The following is a 26,365-nucleotide window of genomic DNA, read 5'->3' on the forward strand; positions in this document are numbered from 1 at the left end:
TCTTTCTAACCAGCTCACACTCAAAGGAACCCACATTCATGGGGAAAACAAATCAAAAGTTTCAACAACTGTCAATAAAATTATGGAAAAAACTAAGTACACCCAGGGCCAGATTTAGGAGGATTTCTTTTACATATGCAATTTACAATGAGTTGATAATTAGGTATGCATCAGCTTCAAGGTTTATATGCCTTGTCCACAGAAGCCCTTTGATCTTTGTATTTATTTCTTCTACAAAATGCTCAGAAACATGCCTTACATTCTGGAAATGTTGTCAACCAGGCCAAAACATTACCCAAAATAGCAATTATATTCTGCATTTATGTGGCCCTGAAACTCAGTCACTGAAATAAACCAAAACCAAAGGAGGTGATGTGGAGCATGTACTCAAAGCTTGCTAGGACATTACTATTTTAAGTTAGCTGCTACTTTGCTTGTCTATGTGGGGAAAACCCACTGTGTTAAACACCTCAGTGATATGGCCTTTTACGTTTTCTTTGGAAATTAACCAAAAATACTAAACCTGCAAATATTTAGCATTTTGGGCAATGTCATCTGTGTCCGGTGTGATCATCTGTCACCATGAGACTCTGTTCAACTAGCTTAATATTATATAAGCATGTAAAATGCAAGTTCATGACACTTGGGATGTATTAGCCAACAATAATTACACTTTGTGAAATTAATACTGCACACACTAATATTGTAATATTTCACAGTATATTGTGCAGCCTTAAAAAAAATACTATGTTTGCTAAACATCAATTCATTGTTGAAGCCTCACATAGCACACAGGAGAACACTTTCAGCTGCTTGTGAAACCATTTTTATCTGCAATAACTCTCAGTGATGTATATGACTTTATTAGCCTATAAATTTAGGGAAAAATTTTGTGTCACTCCTTTTTACAATGTTGCTTCAGTTTAATGGAGTTTGCAGACAGTTGTTTCTGTTCCGCTATCACCACAGCATTTAATCTGGGCTGAACTTTAAACTTTGACTGCACCTTTATAATACTTTGATATAGATATTCGGTTGACGATTAGCTGGTCTGCCTGAGATCACTATCCTGTTTCATGTGAGGCCATCTGTCTGAAAGTTAAATAAATGAATGACTACTATGGTAAACAGATAAGGTTAAGATGGATTTCCCAAGGACTGTCATGGTACTGAGCCTGCAAAAGGAATCCAAATTATCACCCCTCCACCGCTGTGTTTGACAGCTGGTATGAGCTGTTTGTGGTGATATGCTGTGTTTGGTCTCCTCTTTGGTCCAAAGGACATTATCCCAGAAGTGGTATGGATAATTAAAATGCAACCTTTGAAACCTGTGTCTTGATGGCACCATATTCTTTGAAAGAGAAGATGCATTCTCCTTTAACCCTTCAAAGAAAGTCAAATTCATTCAGTCTTTTTTGTTTTGTTCATTTATCAGAATCAGAATCAGCTTTATTGCCAAGTTCATACAAACAAACAAGGAATTTGACTCTGGTACACTTTGCTCTCTGTTTTTTTTTTTGTTTTTTTTTTTTATGTGTTATAAGATATATTTATGCATATATCTTTATGTCCTTAAATACATATATACAAATATACAAAGGTATGCACTTATGAACTTTAACATTAGAAATTATAAATGTAAATTCTGAGATGGGTCTTTTTTCGTTGTTTCTCTTAACAGTTCATGGTCTGACTTTGAGGTCAAGGCCCACTCCTGATTGTTAGATATCTTACATACTTTCTACATGTAAATAATCTTTCTCTCTGTAAAATGATGAATTGCAAAATGTTGTTGGGTGGCAACAACGCATACTTTTTTGAGATCATTGCTGATGTTTTTCTATCTTGGCATTTACTGGTTATTTGTTTTTCAGCAGTAAATTGAACTTTGTAAAACACGTTCAATCATTGAGCAAGATTGTTTGGATATTTTGCTTACAGCAATCTAATGACTGTTCTGTAACATAATTTTAGAAAATGCCATACAACTACACTCTGCAAAGAGCTTACTATAAAAGACTTCCTCACCTTATTGATCCTTGTCATCTATGTCTACTAACAAGAAAATGCATTTTTTGTTGTTCTCCTGTTTTCATTTTTCAGATTTGCTAAATGTCAGTTGGCTTTACTTTAAATTAAATTAATTAAATTAATCAAACAAACATTTGTGTATAAAGAAATGCCATGCAGTAAGTACTAAAGGGCCATTTAAGTCTGACAGATTGATAGTCTTTAAATGTTCTCTCTAGATTTTTCCGTCCTAAACCCCATAAAGCTTTATGTCCACATGTCATCATGTCCTGAACAACCAGTAAACACCATTATTGGAGGCCGTCTGGTGCTCACATGTTGATTGCTGATTAATCGTCATCAATACCTGTTCTTCTCAGACCTCTTGGAATGGCCTATAAAACCCGGCTTTGATGAAAAGCTCCACAAATAACAACAGTAATGGGATTAAAGTCTCCACTGTTTTACACAAGCGTTTACGGGACTGATGAAATTATGTTCAGATGAGCGGAGATCATTGACAGAGGACAATAAAGCTTTTGAAATTAAATTTCTGTTGCCGCAGACAGCCGACTCTTTTGGTTGAGATTAGATTTCATTTCACGAGATAAAATAAATGATGGGGACAGACAGTGGTGCTAGTTTTTTAAACAAATAACTGCACATCTCTTTTCTGTCAGGACAATTATTTACAGCTGATGAGATTCCTTACTATAGGGTGTCTGAAAACAACTGTCTGCAAATACATGTTGAATATGTTAGACACTTACTTTAACAAAGAGAAATATCAGTAAACAGTGGTAACAAGCATACATAGTGATTAAATTGTCCAGATTTCAATCAGTACAGTTTTTACAACATAACATGCATAACTTCATTACCTGTTATAGAATAAAAAACTGTTGCTTTCCTTATGTTTGGGCCAAGCTCCAGATGTCAGAAATGTTACCTCAGATTTGAGTACGGAATACTTTGGCATAATGAGGAGTTCAGATTCATAATAAAATTCATTTAAAATTGGGAAAATGCATTTTAATGTACAAATATAGAGCATCTCTAAACAAGCCAGATTATAGTCCATGGCTAGTTTCCATCTGCTTGTCCCTCAGCAGATTTATATTCATATATATATACATAAAACACTGGACTTATAACAAGAGTTCACCTAAATGTACACACACAAACCAAAGTGAAGCAATAAAACACAAGGGGGAAACACAGCTGAAAAGAATAGATGAAACCCAGAAAGTCAGTTAAAGGGACCATATTCACGATAAATAATGCATATACGCCTTTACCTTTGTATAGAGTATACTTGTGTGCATTTAAGCATGATTGATTGCCCTATGCCCAAAGAGCTACTGCTCAAATAAAAGACGATTGAAAGACTCCTGGCCAAAGACCTATTGCACATGTTCAATGTGTTGAGAGGATTTAAGTGCCCTCCTGTTGCACATAATCACAAGACCAGTGAGCTTGAGCCATTTATTTCATTGTCTGTTCCATAAAACCAGAAAATGTACTGCTGTGCCTCATAGTTGGAGGTAGTCTTTGTCATAAAATGTTACCTTTAATGAAAGTACTTGTAGGAATAGAAGGTCCTTCTGAAAGGAACCTACAATGTCCCTTAGCTGAAGCCCTTGTTCTCTAGGTCATATTCTTCTGACCAGTGTTTAAGCTCAAATCCTTAGCCTTTCATCACTGTTCCTAAACAGTTGTTATAAGCTGTTTGTCTTTATATTCTGTTTGGTTTATGTCACATGTGTCTACTTTTCTCTCATTGGTCCACAGGACATTATTCCAGAAGTCATGCAATTCACTCAGATGTAACTTTGCAAAACTGTTACCATATTGTTTTCAAAGACATGAGGCTTTCTTTTCCAGTCAGTCAAAGACTGACCTTGAAATAAACATACACTCCTGGGAAGGAAAATGATTTCCTCTTTCTCCCTGTAGAATGATGAACATGTTTTAAAAATAAAGTCTTAAAATGGCCTTATAGCCTTTTCCAGTTTGATTGACAGGAACAGATGCTTTGCTAAAATCATTGCTGATGTCTCTTCATCTTAATAATATTAGTACATTTTATTTGTAGGCGTTTTCAGGGCACTCCACAAAAGCAGAGACATAAATCATAGAACTAAGACTTAGAAAATAAAAATAAAAACTAGAAACACATCAAAGAAATTTAACATAATGTCGTCTTGGTATTGCATTAACAAACACCTGTAAGGTTTAGACCAGCAGTTCTATGGAATCAGCAAGGATTTATTTATATTCTTTATCCTTACAACAAGGTTTGAAGAAAAGCTCTAGGAGCTGCAATTTAAGCCATAGTTGGTACAAAACCTTTCTTTACACTGCGTTAAATTCTAAACAACACCAGGACCAAAACCAACATACAGAGTTTAGCTAAAATAGTTCTGGACTGGAAAAATCTTGGTACAGGCAGACATTTAAATTAATTAACCTGAATTGTTAGGTTAATTGGTCACTCTACATTTCCCTTAGGTGTATGAATGAGTGTGTGCGTGGTTGTTTGTGTGTTGCCCTGCGATGGACTGGCGACTTGTCCAGGGTGTACCCTGCCTCTCGCCCATAGACTGCTGGAGATAGGCACCAGCTCCCCTGCGACCCACTATGGAATAAGCAGTAGAAAATGACTGACTGACTGACTGCATCAGAGCCCTGAAGTACTGGATTGCAGCCACTTTATGTCTCCATATAAATCTAGCCTGTTCTCATTTACTCAGTTAAAATCTCATTACAAAAAGTGACTTAGCTTAGGTGCTTAGAATTGCCGAAGATTACTATAGTGTTACTGTGGTATTAAAGTAGTTTTAAGAGTAACCAGCTCCTGACCTACAAAGGTCAACACACATTTGCTTTACTTGTATAGAATGGTTTCATGTCTTTCCCGTTTTTTAAGGTGGCTAAGAGAATTCGGCCCCTATGATGCATTATGTTATATTTTGGAGTAACAGAAAGTCATGGATGAACTATTTATGTCATACCTGCTTAGTTTGTTTTTTGTTATTTTACCTGGTCTAGTCCTTTGTTTTCTGTCTCCCTGCACCCCAAGCCCACACCTGTTCTGTGTTTTCCCCTTATTGTCTGGTCACATGTGTCATTGGTTCCCCCTGCTGCCCAGTTTTGTATTTAAGCCCGTTTGTTTCCTTTATTCCCCACTGGACCCTTATGTGTTGTTTGTGTTTGTGTGCACGCCTGGCACCCGGTCCGTGTCCAGCCATGAGCAATAAAGTGTCATCTTACCTGCAAACTTCGAGCCTCAGGAGTTCTTTCCCACATATTGGTTCAACAGAAACCCACATTATGAGAATTTAAAGCTTCTAGACTCTCTGATCAATTTTAAAATCTAAAGGACTTTAAAAAAGTGCTTCAGGTCCATTTATTTTATAGTCATTTTTTGGGGTGCCAAAATGTGGCACAGGTGATCTGTAGAAAACAAATATTTTAAAAACTGGATGTCTTTCTCACTGAATAAATGTTTTGCTTTTGCGATAACAGATACATTTATTTTAAGTGTTTTTACACATCTTTACTAGAGGTTGCTAGTAAATGTGGAAGTTGCTTTGTAATTCAGTTACTTTCAGCCTGCTGCACATAATTTGCAGTTATAGCCGTTTCGTACAAACAGTTGCTGAAGTCCATCAGCACTCAGGAATTGTTGTTTTCTTCAGGCAACAACGATTGTTATTCTTTTACTGCAACAAAGACAAAGCCCATAAATTTTTCTCTCAGAGATATTACAGTTTGTCAGCAAGGAGCTGATTTAAATTTAGACAGTGTTTCCAACACTTATTCAATGCTTAGGGAAAAATCAAATATTAAAACAAAACGATTTTTACAGGAATTCTGTTTGTCTTGACCTGCTCATAATTAACAGAGCTTATCAAGTGCTTTAGGAGGCAATTGAGGATACCTTTTGGCAGACACAGCCAAGGGGGAAATGTGCTGGAGTTGTATCTATGTGGTGTCCACCATTTCTTTAAATAACCACTCTACTCATAATGATACCACTGGTATATTAAAATTGTAAATGAGCAAAGTCAAAAAGGATATAAGTCTGGTAAATTCGGGGGAATAAAAGTCACAGATGTCAAAAAGAATGAATATACCATTAAAAGCCATGTCTCTGGTCATTTGGCAATTCATCAGTTCTGAGCCGCTTTGCAGCAGAAGGTGGGTAAAACTGGATGACAGCTCTGGATCATGCTCACGACAGTTGAATCATATCTGCCGTCCCCATTTTGGCAGTACGCAGCAGCGTTTGGCCTGTCAGCAGGCCAAGTGTGTCTGTGCATTCATGAGTAGTGGTCGCGAATCTGCTGGTGGAAAACATGAGGAGACAGCTGTGCAACTTATTTATCAGGGTTAGTTTTCATGAATGCAGAAAGTATGCAAGTCTGCTTGTATTTGGTATTAAAGGTCAACGAGAAGAGGTGACCGGACCCTGAGGAAGATTGTGGAGAAGGGCCGATTCCAGACCTTGGGGGACCTGCGGAAGCAGTGGACTGAGTCTGGAGTAGAAACATCCAGAGCCACCGTGCACAGGCGTGTGCAGGAAATGGGCTACAGGTGCCGCATTCCCCAGGTCAACCCACTTTTGAACCAGAAACAGCGGCAGAAGCGCCTGACCTAGGCTACAGAGAAGCAGCACTGGACTGTTGCTCAGTGGTCCAAAGTACATTTTTCGGATGAAAGCAAATTCTCCATGTCATTCGGAAATCAAGGTGCCAGAGTCTGGAAGAAGACTGGGGAGAAGGAAATGCCAAAAATGCCAGAAGTCCAGTGTCAAGTACCCACAGTCAGTGATGGTCTGGGGTGCCGTGTCAGCTGCTGGTGTTGGTCCACTGTGTTTTATCAAGGGCAGGGTCAATGCAGCTAGCTATCAGGAGATTTTGGAGCACTTCATGCTTCCATCTGCTGAAAAGCTTTATGGAGATGAAGATTTCATTTTTCAGCACGACCTGGCACCTGCTCACAGTGCCAAAACCACTGGTAAATGATTTACTGACCATGGTATCACTGTGCTCAATTGGCCTGCCAACTCTCCTGACCTGAACCCCATAGAGAATCTGTGGGATATTGTGAAGAGAACGTTGATAGACTCAAGACCCAACACTCTGGATGAGCTAAAGGCCGCTATCGAAGCATCCTGGGCCTCCATAAGACCTCAGCAGTGCCACAGGCTGATTGCCTCCATGCCACGCCGCATTGAAGCAGTCATTTCTGCCAAAGGATTCCCGACCAAGTATTGAGTGCATAACTGTACATGATTATTTGAAGGTTGACGTTTTTTGTATTAAAAACACTTTTCTTTTATTGGTCGGATGAAATATGCTAATTTTGTGAGATAGGAATTTTGGGTTTTCATGAGCTGTATGCCAAAATCATCCGTATTAAGACAATAAAAGACCTGAAATATTTCAGTTAGTGTGCAATGAATCTAAAATATATGAATGTTAAATTTTCATCATGACATTATGGAAAATAATTAACTTTATCACAATATGCTAATATTTTGAGAAGGACCTGTATGTTGAGTTTATAATTTTCTATCTACTCTCTGAGTTTTAGATTGATGTAATTTTTCTTCTGTTCTTAAAACAGTTGATTGCTGCAAAGCTTGGGTCGGAAAGAGGTTCTCACAAGCAGTAAAAACATTTAACATTTATTAAATTGCTGCCGTCATATTAGTATTGTGATTTTTTTTTTTTTTATTGATTTTTTTATCCTAATATTGTCTAACATTTATTTAATTTGATTGAGAGTCACATGTTTATTGACATTAATTTTCCAGTCAGTTTCTTTCAGCTAAAAATGTATGATAACTTTATAGTCAGTGTCAGCTGGCAGAGTAGAATATTTTAAAATATTTTTAACAGGTGTACACAGTCGTGTGAGACTAGAGCAAAATAGGCTACAAACAACCTCTGAATTTAGTTGCAGTTTTTGAATAAACTTATTTTGCTGAATATTGCCTTTTTGCCATTCTGTTCTTTATAGTGTAACTGGGAGCCAAAACACATAAGATAACCAGCCAGGTTACTAGCATGGTTAGCCAGCCTGCACTCTGCTGCTTGACACACCTGTCGCTCTAAGGCTATAAGCATGCCTACAGTACTGAAAAAATAAAATAAAATAAAAATTACCTCTAGTTGGTTTTCTTTTAGATCTGATTCTGAATTTGACCTAATACAATTTAGCAAAATCAAGGCAAATATGTCTCCAGTTATATACATTGAAAATTATGGATATTGATTGTCCTAATGTTCCATAGTTATACATGTTGTCAATGCAGCAACCAGCCAGTAGGCAGTATTCAGTTGAAAATACAGTATGCCTAAACAATGTCTAAACGGTCCACAGATGTAAAGGCTAACCTCTTTATTTAATTTGGTTTTTAACGTTTTATTTGAGGTCTAAATTCATAAACAAGACTGGGCTGAGCAGGGTTTGAACTCAGGACTTCTCGATTATTAACAAGTCTTTAATGAATGAGCTATATGCCCCACACCATCTGATGAACAGATAAGTCTAAGACTGTACCAGTCAGTGTTTTATTGTCTTTGTATGTCAGCTCAATATAAAAGTGTGGTGGATCTGGTTGGAAACAACAATTCATGCTGAGTAGCTACCATTTTTCTTTTATGAATCCAAACTGTACTAAATCCATGATGATAAAGAAAGCATCTTGTCAGGGCGCAGCTTGTACAGCTCAATTTTTTAACAACAGATTAAAATGTTTTGTTTTAATCTGCCAGTACAGTACACATATCACTATTCTCCCATTTCTTAGCTGTAAAATAAATAAAATGACGGTGTTTCTCTTTTTTGTTTTTCCACACATTGGTATTATTACTGCAGCATCACAACTAAAAAAAGGAAAACGTTTTTGTATTCTGATTGAACCGAGTAAAGCTGTCCTTGAGTTTTGGTTTATGCTTTCTGGCATTGTGTGATCTCCACACTTTTTGTGGACGTGATAAATTTTTAAACCTGAAGCTAGGGTTATTCTACATGATTTTTTGGCCATTTTTACCCTTAATTCCCAGTTGGCAAAAGTCTGCATCAGTCTGGACTAGCTAAGGTTTTGTGGTGGGGTGAGTTGTTGGTGAAGACTAGAGTCGGCAAGTGTTTGAGGGGAACCGACCCGACCTGACATCAGTCACAGTCAATCAAACATGGTAGAATTTTTTTGAGCTGATTCTGAACACAGTCATGTGGTGGGAACTGATCAAAATGCAAACTTGTGTTGAGCCTATGAAAAAAACAGCTGCAAAACCTTTTATTTTTTTAATAAATTTATTTGTACATTTTAAACATAAATGTTAAACAAAAGTGGTCATAAAATTAGCTATCAACTAATTACATTACTCATTCAGATTGAGCAGAACATGTAGTGATTAAGGAAGAAAAGACACCAAGGAGGAGAGAAACAAATATATCATTAAAATAAATAATGAAGGCCCTTTTAAAAATAAAACATTTCATATTTGTAACAGAAAGGTAAAATTACACCTAAATTAAAATATTTCAGTTATTTAGTTTGGGTTTAGTTTGGGGCAACCAATGATTATTTTGCTAATCAATTAATCTGTTGACTATTTGTTTTGATTATTCGATGCTTATAATAGGAGTAGTTTTTTACAGAATTTGAAACCGGTTGAAGCTACAAGTATGCAACTTGAGAAGTTCTAGATAGAGCGTATTTACCGACAAAAAAGGTTTTTCATCTTAAATGCAAAATGTATCTATATTTTTACAGTTTTGGCCCAATTACTGCTCTGAGTGGGTTGTTCTTTCTGTATACTCCAGTTAACGATTATTTGATTACTAAATTAGTTGACGATTATTTCAAGAATTGATTAATCGCAATTAATCCAATTATTTTTTTCATCCCTGGTTTAGTTATGAAGAATATACATTAATTAATAAAATATTTTTCTATAGCAATCAAGTTGTTTATGAAGGAGATCTGGATTTTTGTTTAGGTAATTCAGTCCAATATTTAAAATGATGTCTATTAATGTAGAAATAACATTTTTAAAATAAGGCCAACATTAAAAGTCATTCCTGACAACCTCACATGAAGAAAAATACACCTTTAAACTAAATACACAAGTATTACAAAAACCACTTTCAACACTATGCAAATGAAATTTTGATTTGAGAAATTAACTAATGGGAGAAATTCCATGCAGTTTTAAAATAACTTCTCTTTTATTTAAGTGGAGAGGTACTTTGTCCCAATTCTCAGAAAATCTTCTAATCTCACCACCTACTGGTGTGTTTTCACTTTAAACTGTCACCCTCCTGGAGTTTCCACAAGAGTTTTAAGGGTTTCAATTGGCTTCAGCTGGTTGGAGAAATCCTGTGATATATGGTCCTTTAGGAGACGTAACTTGCTAGCTTGTTGGATCTTGGTCTTTCAGTGGTGAAATAAAAGATCTGCTGAAACCAGTCTGTTAGTGTGAACTCCAAGTCTTTTTGAAATCTTTTAAAGTTGTGTAGCATATTTCTAGGTAAATTGAAGAGATATCTACATCCTAACTCATGCCCTATGTATAGACTCAAAATTGACTGATGTCTAAATGAGCTCTGCCTATATGTTTATCATTGGAATCAGGTCTATTACTCTGTGTGTCATACATCATGGGAAATTAAATTAGAAAAAAAATATTATTGTAAGAGACTTGTTTTAATGTTTCCATTATCAGTATAATATGAAGACAATCCACCAGCAGGTGTAGTAAACAGAAGACTGGAGCCTGAATGGCAAGCAGTCAAATCAGCATATAGATTTATGATTTATATCTTTGTATTTATACCCAGATACTGTGGCTGAGTTCTGGTTGTAGAGAGATATGGAGACAGCTGAAAAAGGCAGCTGTGAGAGAAAGTAGACCTGGTCATCATAAACACAGTGATTACTTTAAGTGTTTTTGTTCAGACAGGGAAACATCTAAGGAAACATGAAATTCAGTCCCTTGAGGATTGTAATTGGCCAACCCCGGGGACACTTACCTCTATAATTAAATAAGAGCTGGGGCAATCATCAAATCTCAATATTTGGAAAACCTTTGCACCTGCTTTTTGGATTGAAATTGTGCACATTCACAACAGAGGATGAAGTTGGCATCAGCAATTGTAAAAACTAATGCTTGTTTTTAAAAATATATGTTTGACTAAATTATTGCACTGCAGATGTTGCCTTTCACTAAGACATGAAAGTTTCTACCTTACTCTTTCAGATTCAGTCCCAACTGTTTTAAACACACTTTGCACTGAAAATAAAATGCTACATCAGACGACACATGATTTTATTGAACCTTTGAAACATTTTCTATGTTTGCAGTAGATTTAAGAATCCAATTTGTTGTGAATTATGCGCTGTGATTGTAAAGAGGAAATAAATCTTTTTAAAGGCAATTTGTCATGACTTAAATCTTGTTTTAAGAGTCATTCCTATGGTTCTTGTATTTTTTATTTTCTGCAGGCATTCATTGGTGTTGAGGAGCTGCTTGGCCTCTTGATTCTCTCACCATAAAATGATCCTACTTATTTCAACAAAATGAAAAGCTAAAGGGTGACCCGGCTTAGTGAATCTAGAAATCTTGTAATTAATCCAAAGGTACCTGAAAAAGTCTCTAAATACACCTTATGGTGCAACTTCCTGATGTCTTTGAGGTGGTTTCTGCTCTCCCTTCACACCTGCACTGAGTTACTCATGAACACACCTGTTCTTTATCTGCCATCTGCCACCTCAGGAAGTGGGGTTCCAGGATCTTAGCTGTTTTTGTAGATCACTGCTTTCTCCGAATGCATGGTCTGAATGAAGTTTAGGAACTTTTTTTTGTTTGGACCTTTCCAGGAAGTGAATCATAAATGTGGCTGTGCCTTATCTGTCGTCACTTCAGGCAATAACGTTTTTGGCAAGGTCTGTTCTTTTCTTTTTTTAGTTGAAACATAGATAGATTGAAACATAGATGCAGATTAAATTCTCAGCTAGAATCTGTGAAATTGTAATTAGTAATTTAAATGTGCTGTTTAAAAGAGGGTAGCAAATAAACCAATTTATTATGTTCCTTTAAATAGGCACTGTCATGTTTTAATTCAGTTTTACATTTTGTGTGTTTGTAAGGTATTGAAATAACACTTAATAATAACACAAATAACACAAAAATGTACACAAATAAAATTATTAATCAATCAAAATTGAAAAAAGATTCACCGTCATCAAGTATGTCAGTTTTAGTGATCCAGAGTATATAACATTTTATTCTTGCTACACACATCGACAGTGTAAAGCATCAAACTTTTGTTCTGATAAAACTGTTTCCTAATGTTGAGAAGATATTAAAGAAAAACAAAAGTCTGTTAATTAATGTTTTTATGTAATTGTATTGTAAAGATTAGCTAATTTCAAACATGAGTGTAGCTCGAGCCAAATCTGGTGTCCAAACATATATAAATTCCTAATTTTAGTGTTTATGACTGAAAAATAATATAAGCAGCAGATACTTTAGGTTTCATACCCAGTTATCTGTTTTTTTTTTTTTTCTAATGTAGAAAATATTAAATTCTGCTGTTACAATATTTTAGCTGAAAAGGACTTTTACAAGTTAATTAACACTTATCCTAACCACTGAAAAAAAGAGTTTCTTCACTTTCAGGTTAATATTTATAAACATTTCAAATATAAAACTTTTTACAGTTTTTGTTTCAAAGCTTTTTAAATTGACCCCCAGAAGTTTGTCAAGTTAGCCGGCATACAAGATAATGGTATTCTGTAAAATAGAATTTGATGCAATTTGAAATATAATAAGCTCTCTGGTAGTTAAAGAGCAATTTCACATTCTTAAAAAATGTCACTAAAGTTATCAAATTAGCCTCAACCCACTGGATTGTGCAGGTGAGAATTTACTGAAAACTGGTTCCAATTAATGTGAATAAAAGAGAATGTGCTTCACTTTTTCCCCGATTTTAATCTTGATTCCCAGTCGGTGAAGATCTGCACTAGTTGTGATCGGTCGGCAGGGTGAGTCAGCACAGGAGTGCATTAGTGTGAGGTGGGGTGAAGACTGGAGTCTGTAAAAGCGTGTGAGGGGAACTGACCCGACCCGACCCGACCTGACCTCAGTCGTAGTAAAACAAACATGTCTGAAGTGTTTGAGCTGAATCTGGTTGCAGTCGGATGAACTGATCATCGACCCAACTACAAACATGTTACTGACAGCTAATGGAGAAACAGAAGCTGGAACATGGCAACAGATGAGACAAATTCTTTTTGAAAACGTTATTTTTAACAAACATCATGAACATAAACCTAAACAGTGCTGGACATAATAAAATGATGTAAAAACATTTGTGATAACATAAAGTGATTAAAAAGCAAAACATGTAAGACTAAAATACAGTAAATTAAGGCCTTATTGAAATAAACCAAATAATTTACATGTTAGACATAAAGGTAATAGGATTTAATTTAAAGAATAGACATTTCTGATTACATAATTTCCAAATAAAATGTGTTTTCAATTAGAAATTCTTGTTTATTTGGACAATCCAGCCCAGACGTGATATTGTCAAAGATGGAAATAATATTTTTTGATTACAAGTTGACAGATATCCCATAACCCACAAACAACCTCCCATAAAACAAATAATTGTTCCAAACTCAACATGAGCATGACAAATATTTAAAATCCAATTCATTTGTAGGGTACATTTAAAGGGTTTTAAATTGCATCTCATTCATTTTGTAGTGGCACAGAAATATAACCAGTCCAAGTTCTGAGAATATCTTGTTACCACCACCTATTGGTATGTTTGTTCCTTCAATCCGTCAACCTCCTGAGAGTCTCCACCAGAGTTTCATGCGCTCAGTTGGCTTTAGTTGGTTTGAGAAATCATGTAGTCTGTGATCCCTCAGCTGGTGCAGTTCAGTGTGGAGTCCTCAGTCTTTCCGTCACGCAACAGAAATCTGCTCAAATAAGCCTGTTAGTGTGAACTGAGTCTTTTCAAAATCTGTGAAGACACTAAAAGTCTTGTAGTTTGCCCCCAGATTTAAGGTCCCAAGGCGTAATGAGGCATGCCAAGCAATCAGTGTTTCTTTCCTTTCTTTAGTGGGAAAATGACAAAGCTTTATGTATGGAAACTATTAAAGTTAATTGAACTAAGTGGTTAGGAAGGTCTCCTAATAAATGCTTTTCCCAAGAAGTCAAGAATGTTCCTCGAGGGCAACTAAACATCCTCTATGCCACCCAATTGGGGAAGGCTCATTTTAAACATTCAGACTAACATCTCAAGTTGAATATTTTAAAGCTGCTCCCTATTGTTCGATGGATGTTGTGTGGTTCTGAAGTTTAAGCTGCAAATAAATTGCCCTCCTTGGTATCAATAAGATATTCCGAACAAGAATAAAATTAAATGTTTAGAGACGTAAAACCAAATATTATTACTGCAGAGAGGAAGTAAAAACTGAGATAAGGGATGAGAAAAACAAATCCACCAGTAAGAACTTTTTTTTTTTAACGTTGATCATTTAGTCCAGAATTGCCTACCCTATCTATCAAAATACAAACCTGGGTCTTGTCTCACCCACCAGCTAATGTTTAATAAAATGTTTTGGGCTGCACTTGCTTTGACCACATGAACAAGTGGGGCTGGCCCAATGTGGAATTTGGTCGAAGCAGAAATAGATCTGAAGCCCACTTGCAGATCAGAGCACCAGCCAGCACAGCACCACCTTGGTTTATTGCTTTCACATTGGGCATTTACGACCTTTTTGCAAGCATTTACGTTTAGCTTAAATTGTGAGCCCAGCCCAGACCCATTTATGCACCATACAGTGCATTAATCTGTGTAATTTGTTCTTTTAACTTGCAATCAAAAAGTAGTAGAAAAGTGGCTGGTTATTTTGTTTTTGCATCTAAAATCAAAAAAGAAATAAAATACAAAATGGAAAAAACTATCAGAGAAGAGAATTTTATTTAAGGTAATTATTTTGGTTTTTATGTGACACAGTCAGCTTTCCAGCCAGTGTGACTCTTCTCCATCCATCAGTATATTAATGAACTGTCACCATGGAAAGTTGTATATTGATCCACCCAAATCCCTCTCTAGTTATTCTACTTCTAGACTTTTCCACTTCAGATCATGCTAAAGTTGTGTCAAACAGAGTTCCACAAGTTGTGCTTCAATAATTCCTTTTAATTTCTGGGTGTGTTCAAGTATGTCAAGCAGGTCTTATACAACACCTCATAAATATCAACCTTTGCTATTTCTAGGTCAGTTTACTGTTGTAGAAGTTGTTTTCTTTTTTAATGATAACTGTTGGCTATCTCCCAGGGCATAAAAATCATGAGATCATCTCCAAGATACTTTCTATTCTTTGCAGTTCTATGATCTAGCTCAGACGCATAAGTTTAGTTTTCCTCCTCTTCTTTGACCTTAAAAAAAAAAAACATACAGCTGTGATAAAATGGTTGTTGCTTTTAACGATTACCATGGTTGTAGTACAGTACTAGTGTGGTTTGTTGAAAATAAAATTACCATTAAAACTGTATTTTTGAACTGCGCTTTTAGAAAAGGCTTGCACAAAAGTTTTTTTTTCCATCATTCATCAAATTCATCGTTGCTTTTGTGTCGCAGCAGAGCAAAAGGCAGAAAAAAATGCAGGGATATTTAAACCATCAAAAATCATCAAAAACTGTTGTAATTAGCTGTACTTTGGACTTTACATCTACACAGGAAGGCTTTTTTTTCATGTTTTGTCTGTACTACGTGCAGAGGGAAACTAGCTCCCAGCTTCCTGGCGGCTAATGGTGAACATTTAGCTGGATAATCTGGTATGTCTGTTTAACTGGTTAACAGCTCATCAGATTTATTTCACTGCTAGCATTGTGAGGGTTGATTAGTCAGCAGAGCAGCCAAGCAGGTTGATGTAGGCATTTATTTGTAATGTTAAGACAGCAAACCTTCAAAATGATAGCCGTATCCATGTCTAAAGCGTTCAGACCATCTGTATTGGTATAAACTGTTGTCATCATTCTTAGCTTTGTGTTGGTCTTCCCTTTAAAACAGAGATTCCAAGTGTTTTTATAATTGTCAGACAAACCTGTAGTCTGTGTTCCCTCAGGGGGTGCAGTTAGTATTTCTGGTAGGTGAGGAGGAATCCCTCTGAAATACCCAGTTTTACTTTCATTAAACTCACCACTTTCAGGTCAAGTTCTTTGCCAATCATATATATTTGGCCTTTTGAAGTGGAAAAAATTCTGATCATGAGTAACAACAGCTGGTTTTCCTGGTTTTGAAAATATTTTAGCACACCATCATTTATATGTTCACATTCTAGCTGGACCACTGCTTTCTCTGATTTAATCATTAAACTTATTTGCTTGGCCTGTTATTGATTTTTTTTGTGGGTGTTTAAAGAAAACTTACATTTGGTGTTGCAGTATTACAAAACCTTGGTGTTCTCACTCAAACCTCACATTACTGCAACATGTTTACAAACTGTTTTATGGACTGCCAAAGTTTGTGCTGATTCACATCATCAGTTGTCTTCGAATAGATTTCCATCTGTCTTCTGTTCTAATTTGCATGATAATGGGACTTGATCAGCTAAATATTTGCCTGTGGTGGTTTATTGTTGAAATAATTGTGCTTCATTTTAGATGTGAGAATGTCTGTTACAAGCAATACATTTGCCTCAGTATAGGATCCTTTCAGGCAGAAAATAAATTAGCTTCTGTGGAAGGTTTTATGTTTCTCATGGTGAGCTTTTTATTATTAGTATACATTAGCCTATCAAAGTTATTCTTTTTCAGTATTTTATGCTGTCTGTTGGTGCAAATTGAAGTTTTAACTGCCCCGTTTAGGCTATTTCTCTGAGTGAACTGGAAAACTGGCCGTGGAGAGATAATACAACACTCAATCCATCTCATGTGGAGCATTACTGTGAAAAGCGATTCAAAAGTGACCAAGCTGCCTCAGAAGTGATTTAACGAGCCACAGGGATGAACATTTAGGATGCTAGTCGGCAGTGAATGAAGGACAGATAAAAGTGAGGAGGCTTATTTCTCTCCCTAAGCACCATTTTTATGTGTTGTAGCGAAAGTATTTAACTATGATGGACAAAACGTCCAAGGGCTTTTTTACAAACATTTTAATTAATTAGATGATCACTCTACAGTCCTCATTTAGAATATTTAATACTGAAGTTCATGTCATGACGGAGACTGGCCAAGTAAAGCTTATTTGGTAGGAAACCCCTAGACTTGTGAAACAACATCCTTTGGACTGACGGGACTGAAGCGAGTGTTTGGTGAAAACAAAACACAACATTTTAACACAAACAAATTGTAAAGCACACTGCTGGAGGGTTGATGATGTGGGCATGTTTTCCAGCCATACATAACCGTATTCATTTTTTTCTGAAAAGACAAATGATGATGCTGATGGTTATGTAAGCTTCTGAACCAGTCATAGGTAAGTCTGCTACAGGCCTGCTGCATAAAACCAGGCCCTTGACTAAAACTGAAAAACAGCTCTGCAAAAAGCACAGTAAATGTGCATGAAATGTCTGAACCGCTTACATATTTCACTGATGTTGGTGTAGCACAGGTAAATAAACCAGCTCTCTTCAATTCATCCATTGCCCAACAACTTTTTATTTTTGTGGATTTCAAAACACTTCTGCACCTCTTCCAAACCACAGTGTGTGGTGATCGTGCTGCAGCAGGAGATGCCTGTATAAGCCTGAAGCGCTGTTAAGCTCGGGCGCTAAACGGGGCAGGCAGTGCAAGCAACAAAAATGCCATCAGATACAGTCCTGCGGTTTTGGATATTTATTTGATCTCCTTCTCAGTCTGGTGTTGCACATCTTGAATTGGATGCCATAACTGAGAAATACTCAACGAATAACATAGATATCAGAATTTGTGGCTCCAAAATACTATGCATACTAAAGTGATCTATCTGTCAGTGATTATTAGAAGTTCATGCTGACTATGGGTGGTTTAGAATCTTCTGATACATATAATTTTATACTGACGATTGTGTTCGAAGTTGTGTGCCAAAGCATTAAGACCTTAACAGAACAATTTACTTTGCATTTGAAAGACTGTGCTCTTTTACCAAAACAAATTTCTAAAGCATTCAAAAAGAAACTGTTGTTATTCTGGAGATCTGTTAAATTGTGTTTTTCATAACCTTTCTCTGATATTTGTTGATAAGCTTTTCTAATCTCTGAAGGAACATTAAATAACTGCAAGATTTTGGTTTAATTACCCCCAGGAATGTTCATGCTTTGGAAGATCATTGTGGAAGTCACAATTTTCTTTGGAAACCAGTTAATCAGAGGGTTTTGTCTTGTTTGGAAGATCTCTTAATTTGTTTTTTTTTTGCAACAACAGTGGTGTTGCATTAGTTTTCAGTGCTTCATCTAAGTATCTGTGTTGTTTCTACAGATCAGCGGTGCCTTGGCGACAGCAGGACATGCAGCCTCCAGCAAGGGGATGTTCCAGAATTTACTTGGAGCATCGTGGCAGCAGGAGACCAGAGAGAAGAAAGAAATGGGAAAAGTGAAAAGAAGACTGAGAGTCCTCATGGTTGGGAGGAAGGTAAGAACGAAGGTATCACGTTCCCCCCGGAATTTTGTTTCTAGGCAACTTTTAGAGGATAAGGTTTTCTGATTAAGTTAAGTTTAAACAAAAACATCCATCATACAAAATTCTGTTGAAAACCATAACAAGCAAAAAGAATGCTGCTTTTCCCTGGTGAAAAGCATAAACCATTATTTGAATAGTGTTGCTGGGAATGATGATGCCCATCATCATTCCCAGCAACCTTCATTTCAGACTGTACCTTGGAAGCTGAACAGTTACTTACATTTCATCTCCTAAAATAATGGTGAAATAGGAGCCAGGTGAATCTGTTTATTTCCCTTAAATGTTTTTTTGTTTTTTTTCTATGAGTCCTGGGACCAGTTGGAAGGTGTGTTGAATGAAATAAAAAAAAAGAAATATGCCCACTGGTAAAGGAAGGGAGATGGACTGTGGATTTGACTTATGGCTATCTGGTCTGGTTGTAAATCAGACTTTGACTCAGCTTACTGCTGTAAGACTTTACCTATTGAGCTAAGCTAAATGCCCATCACCAGAAAATTATTAGTCTCTGATTTATGTTTTATCAGCATTAAAACTGTGACTCATAGTTTGTTGAATAGTCTTTATTTGTATTTATGTAGGGTTTTTTTCTTTTTTTTGGTCAGTTTGACCACACTCAGAGGTCTATGGCTTTTTTTGGTATTGTGATCTTTACTAACAATGCACTGCTTTGTCAAAGGTTAATTCAAATTTCAATATTTATATTTAATACTTGTTCAGTTGGTGACTGAATGTTTTTAACTGCTTGGGAATCTCCTGTTTTAATGTTTGTCTACAGTCCTGTTTTTTATGTAATGGGTCATTTAGTAGCTGAATGGTTTATCCATCAATTGAATACCAGTTAATTTTCTTTTTATGTGATGTTAGCTTTAGACACAGGAAACTTCCATTTTATAGACAAAGTTCTGCTCAAAAATTGGCTTTGTTGGAGTCAAATTTCCTGATCTTGGCAAACTGACACAGTTAATCGTATAGTCCTTGTATCAAAGTTGTCTATTTTTATTTATTTAATTATTTTACAAATACTTAAATTGACAGAATAATTTCTTTGTCACTGTGATCTTGGTTGATCCGCATAAAAGAATTGACCGCTATGAAAGTATCAATATCCAGATGGATAGTTAATTGGACCTGCCTTGGTTACACCTTATATTAACCTCCATTGTGTGCCTAATGGTAACATTTAAAGGTATGCAGAGGATATTGTAGTATATATACATGGCAATTGTATGAGAAGTTGTAAATTTATAGAAAGAATCCCAGCTTAATTTTAGAGCAGGAATACTCAAATAAAAATCTTAAAGGGCCACAAATAAATTTTTGAAAAAGTCAAACGTCAGTTTAGTATGATCTGTCAAGCCACATGCCATATTACCATTAAATTCAAAATAAATCACGCATCTCATGAATATAACATATTTGAAAAATAACAAATGTGCTAAAATAAATTGAAAAGCCAATTTCAACAAAAAGAATCGATGCTTCCACAGAATTCTTTGGTAAACAAAGATTTCAAGATCTCAGCCATGGGAAGACTATTTTACATTCCACTCTATTCTGAGTGAGCACTATGTTGCTTTTTGTTGTCGTCTTACATGTAACAAGAATCCTGCTTGCAGCTTGATAAGACAATCTTGGTGCATGTATTTTTATTGTGCTTTATTTGGAATTTTGAGGAAATAAGTTTCATGCATAAATGCCTGTGCTTGCTGCAATAATGCTGTTTGAAGCTGGAAACCTTTATCATATGGTCTCCTGGCAATTTAAGCACATTGGTCTTGTGCTGGTTAAAGGGAGAATTAATACAAATCGTTCTGTCCATTAATCGTTGAATTGTCTATGTAAACTGTCCACTGTTTTGTTTTGCAACAAATTCAGAATATGTCGTTTCATTCCAGTTTAGGCTTATACTGCTGAGAAAGTATCAATTAGCGAACCCCTCTGAAAGTAAAAATAAAACGCACCGATTGTGCTGCAGCCGGGATTTTCAAGTAACACTCTTTTAGGCAGTCAGCATGCCGTTGGCATGGAAAGAACACTACACATTGCTCTATTACCTAGCTGACTTACCGGCATCTGGTGGTCTTCCCATTATTGTGGAAACACAGCTCACACACTATGGAGCTATCGCGGTATGGATACGTGTATACAGTGAAAGTATCACAGCTTTGAGGCCACAAATATGAGACTCACAAGGCGGATGCACACCATAAAACCTGTGGCAGGTTTTTATTTGTTTTAATATTAAATTTCCGGGTTTGTGTCCACTTCTGTCAAATAAACAATCTGTATGAGGGGGAAAAAATACATTCAAGAAAACTGCCTAAAATGTTTTAGCATTTGTCCTTTAGTGACAATTGTCCAAATGTGGTCAACAACAAATCTAACAGACATTTTCTCACAGCTTGCTTCCTTGTTGGAAAGCATTTCATTTATTAAGGACCGTGTGAAGGAACATTAAACTACAAAGACCAGTAATGCACTGAAACGGATTTAGGGACTGGCTATTTTCCATTTGTGGTCTTTAAATTCTTTCATTTTAGTGTCTTCTGTGTCTATTCTGTGTTCTGCGCCCCCTGGTGGTTGTATTGTTGATGTTAGTACAATCACAAAATTCTGAACTGCTTGCAATAATCCAGCGGGATCTAGCAGACACTTGTTGGCCGGCCCAGATTACATTTTACATCATAGATCATAGACTCATTATTTATTGGAAGACTCATCCACACCAATCCACTCCACTGTGGATTGGTGTGGATGAGTCTTCCAATAAAACATTTTCCATGATTGTGTGATCCCTTTAGTTCATCTCTTATATTCATGAGAACTTTTTAAAAATTGGGTAGGGGGAGACCATTGAAATGAAACCAATCAGAATTAAAATAGGCATTGCAGAAATGCAAGGTCAATACCTGTGCATTATCATGCTAAAATCTGCTGGTTTGCATGATCATTCAAAAGCCCTGCAACTATAAATAGAAGCTTATCTTGTTTAAATGCAGACAACCAGAAAATAAACAGTTAAAACTATTTACTGTGTATAATTGGATATCACAAGACTACTGCTGAAACTTGATTTTAATCATTTTTGGACTTGCTTGCATTGTCTCTGGCCATCACTGGCATGTTATTGCAACACATGGTGCACCTTGCTCCTTCCTAAGAGCAGTAATCTGGGCTGACTAAATGAAATATGTTTGAGGATGTGGAAAGCGTTTAAAGAAATATCTGCACTCAGTTTTGTCACAAAGTAATTTTTTTAACCAGGTCCCTAACAGGTAAAGGCATGCAGCAGCAGTGACTGCAGAGGGAGGTGAAGCTCAAAAAATGTCCATTTGTTATAAACCACTCAAATCTCTGCCCCACCCAAATCTCCTGTGATGCTGACGGATTGAAAATGAGCCAACACTGATGACTCTTGAACAGATTGTGAATTAGACTTTCAGTTGAGTCAAAACAGAGACAAAAAAATTATTTGAATGTCTGTAGCCAAAGACAGTGTAAAAATGATTGAACATTGATTTCTAGCTCTTTTACACATAATGAAGAAAGTGAAGCTGAATGGCAGTAGAAGATACAATGATGCTGTTTGCTGGAGCAGTTTGTTTGTAATAAAGAGTGGCCCTAAGGCTGTCTGTCATCTGCCAACCAGAGGTGTCATCTGAATTTTCTTTGCTTCTGTAAGGCAGAGTCAATCTTCCACTGCTAAGTCTCGTATTGCCAGGTTTTGATGTTTAAGTATGTGTTTGTAGAAATCAAATTCCTTACTTTTGTGAACTGCTGAAGCACCTAATTTTTGTACTATAGATACTATAAAAAGATCTAATGGATACTACAATCTTAAGATGACTTTAAGTAATAATCTTAAGAATTACCAGTAGCTTATTGATTTTTCAGAAGCCAAACGGAAAATGGGTTTATAGCCTAACTCTGATTTCTAAAACCCTACTTTGGATATGTGGAAGGTGATAAAATTCTTAGCCACCTTGACAATCAGCTGCAGTAGAAAGAAGAGAGCGCCTTACTTGATGTCCATATTGCTGCCGTTTTTACATTCATGGAACCATCATGAGTCTGCATGTGGAAGTGCAGTTCTGGCACCCATCTCTCTGCTTTGCCTACTATTGAGTCTTAGTAATAATAGCTGTTTGATCGACCTGGGGTTTCTCCAAGGATGTCTAAATGATCCCAACTTTGAATCTGAACAAAACCGGTTTGGTATTGAGAACACGAATGCACTTAAAGTAACTCTTTTTTTAAATTATTTTTTGCCTTTTTATTTCTGCATCTAAATGGGTCAGTACGATTACACAATGTACTGTATCAAAGTTCAAAATAAGAAAAAGTCTGGAGCACATTTTGTTTTTTATATTAAATGCATTAAAGTATGACACCAAACTCAATGTTTTTAGCCACCAAAACACTGCATCAAAGACAACACTTGCATCAGTTTGTATTATCCATACTGAACTGAAATTGCCCTCAATGGAAGGCTGCACAATATTAGATCTTGTGATGGCGATAATATTGGCAAATATTGTGAAAACAATATCGGGTGTGAGATATACCTATTTCCTTTCCTCTCTTTCTCTTGTGTGCTTCCTACTCTCTGACATATAAGCAGCCTTACTCTATTGCACAGTAAAATTGTTTTTGCTTTTTAAACTGAAAGCAACAGCAACAGGACTGGTAGGAAAGACTATAGCTGGCATCAACTTGAACATAATGGCCCAAAAAAAAAACATTGTGTATTTTCCAGCAAGCGCTTTGCCTTCTTGGTAAGAAAACATGATCCTTACTTTTTCAGTCCTTTGGGCCAAAGCAGCAAAATATCTTACTGATAATAAGTTTCATATCAAGTTTCTCAAAATAATTTTTTTTTTTAAATGAGCCTGCAGAAAACCATTACCTGTTCATTACTGGGTGGCAGGATTGCATCTCGATAGATCAATGGTCCACTTGCCATGCAGGCAGAAAAGCCATCGAGTTGCTTTTTCTGCACCCAGCAACCCTCCTATTTGAGCAAATAATTATGAACCATTACTTTGGATAAGAGGCAATTTGCTGTACTTATCTGTTTTGGATCAGAAATATAATAACCCTACCAGTTGAAGCAAGCCTGTACTGTAGGGTTGGTCCATCCATGTGCATCCAGAGGCCATAAAGCACAGTAGAACTAGGGTAAAACTACTGCCTCCTTGGCAACAAACCTACCACATAGGCCTTTTGAGTAGACATAAAAAACAGTTAAGCAATAATAAGCAGTGACAGGTTGCTTTGTTTTACATATGTACCACTTGTTTTTCTTTTATGCTTAATATACTCAGGTAAAGTCACATATAGCACCTTGTTAAAGTGTTCGTGCTCAAACCTGGTGGTATTTTTTTTTTTTTTTTAATTTGCAATACTTTCTTTTTTATGTGATAGGCAAATTCAAAGGCGCAACCTTGGTTTAGAGTGATGATTACAATTAAAACTAACACTTTCAGGGGGTTTTATTTGTTAAAACACGTATTTTTTCCACTTAATAATTATGCAACGCTTTGTAAAAAATAGGAATAAAATACACAGGAGTTTGTCAGTGTAACAGAGACAAATGTGAGATGTTCAAGGGGTGCTATCATTTACAAGGTGTTTTACATACAACATTTGACAAGAAAAGTAAGATGTAACGCTCTCATATTGCTTATTGCCATAGAATCACTTTAACCATACAAGCAATGTACGGTTGCTTTAGAAACAATTGCTTTTTGTTTGAGATTGTGTTTGAGATTTTGTATCAAGTAATTTTCTTGCTTCAAACGGCATTTTTATTCCCTCACCACAAACGAGCATTGTTGTTGTCAATTCGTATCTCATTTCACCTTTTTCTCTGTGTGTTTCAAAGAGAAGCTGCAGTGCAGCCATAATTGAGATTAAAAACAATTGCTGAGGATTTGAGTATTTTTTTCCCCCTCTTCTTTTGTTTAATTATTGTTGTGGAAAAAATTGCTTTGGTTCTGCATAAAAAATAAGGACTACCAGCGTGGAAAGATCAGATTGTTGCTTTTTGGCTAAATAAAAAGAAAAAAGTCTGCAATATGCTTAGATCAAAATATAATGGGGATACAGCAATGCAGTTAGGTCTGTAGTGGTTAAAAATGCAAAAATGCATTACATATTTCATCTAGCTCACACACCAAACTAAGCTCAAGCTAGCTCTCAGAGCACTGATACAAAACTACGTGTATTTAATGTTCTTTACTTGGATTTATCTTGTCTGCAGCTCGCCCATGCATGGTTAACCATTCCTCTTTTAGCTGCAATCTTGTTGTAAGTCATGCATTAAATTGGCCAAAGTTGTTCAACTGCCATGCATATAAACTCTAGGCCACTGGAGGAAAGGCCATGGAGATTCTATTAAAAATGTATCTCTTCCAGGAGATCTAAGAAGTGGCTAAGATAAATGTATAATTAGACCGCTTACTCAGTTCCAGTAGAGGTATTTGTGACAATAAAATAGCTTGATTCCCTCTAGATCCCTCTCTGCTAAAAGGCTTTGGAAATGGATAATGGACCTAAATTGCACAACATTCAAGCCATCTTTTGTGAATAAGGACTGAACATGCACAGAGCGAAATATTTCTGGAGAATCCCTCTGAGAAATTAGGTTTCTGCAGCGGTCATTTTTTCTGAGGTGCTAATCCAATTAATCAACTAAAAGGAGATCTTCTTTGTTCAGTGCATTTGTTGCGTTGTGATCTTTGAAGCAGCATTAGAAGAAAATACAATTCTGCACAATGTTGGAAAGAAAGCAGGAACAATTTGTTTTCTCCTATATGCTTTTGTATTAGTTCATGTGTTTACTTTGACTTAAGCTACAATGTGTTGGTCTGGTAATAGAAATGTCAAAACATGAAAAACAAAATGGAAAATGTACTTTGTGCAAATATTTAGGTGATGTATGTAAGAATTATGATTATTGATTAATTAATATTTATCAAGAATTATAATTTAAAATCATAAAAAAATGTTCTCTTAACCAAAATCATTACTTACGAATAGAAATCAGATGTCCTCTGGTGTTGTGATTATGGCCTCAAAGCTCTTTAATAATTACAATTAGCTATTCATCATTAATAATTGATAAATTATTAACAAAAACCAAAAAATGTCACTGTTTATTCAACCGTTTCATCGAAGGTGGGGGAACTTTGGCCTTGTTTCGACAGATAAATCACTCCTGCACGAAATAAACAAACGCTTCTCTTAATCTTATACAGTACAGACCAAAAGTTTGGACACATCTTCTCATTCAAAGAGATTTCTTTATTTTCATGACTATGAATATTGTAGCTTCACACTGAAGGCATCAAAACTATGAATTAACACATGTGGAATTATATACTGAACAAAAAAGTGTGAAACAACTGAAAATATGTCTTATATTCTAGGTTCTTCAAAGTAGCCACCTTTTGCTTTGATTACTGCTCTGCAAACTCTTGGTTTTCTGTTGATGAGCTTCAAGAGGTAGTCACCTGAAATGGTTTTCCAACAGTCTTGAAGGAGTTCCCAGAGATGCTTAGCACTTGTTGGCCCTTTTGCCTTCACTCTGCGGTCCAGCTCACCCCAAACCATCTCGATTGGGTTCAGGTCCGGTGACTGTGGAGGCCAGGTCA

At 36.2% G+C, this 26,365-nt stretch overlaps 1 protein-coding gene across 2 annotated transcripts in view; it reads left to right on the forward strand.

Moving 5' to 3' along the window:
• Window positions 1-26,365, forward strand: part of alk (ALK receptor tyrosine kinase) — a 541,946-nt gene that overhangs the window by 239,434 nt on the left and 276,147 nt on the right. The window contains exon 3 of one of the 2 annotated variants that reach the window (XM_047345720.1): window positions 18,510-18,674. In XM_047345720.1, coding sequence (XP_047201676.1) covers window positions 18,510-18,674 — 165 coding nt within the window. The remainder of the gene's footprint in view (window positions 1-18,509; window positions 18,675-26,365) is intronic. The other variant, XM_047345721.1, reaches the window with a different exon arrangement.

The sequence above is a fragment of the Girardinichthys multiradiatus genome, chromosome 19 (genome assembly GCF_021462225.1).
Source record: "Girardinichthys multiradiatus isolate DD_20200921_A chromosome 19, DD_fGirMul_XY1, whole genome shotgun sequence".
In the NCBI taxonomy this organism is placed as follows: Eukaryota; Metazoa; Chordata; class Actinopteri; order Cyprinodontiformes; family Goodeidae; genus Girardinichthys; species Girardinichthys multiradiatus.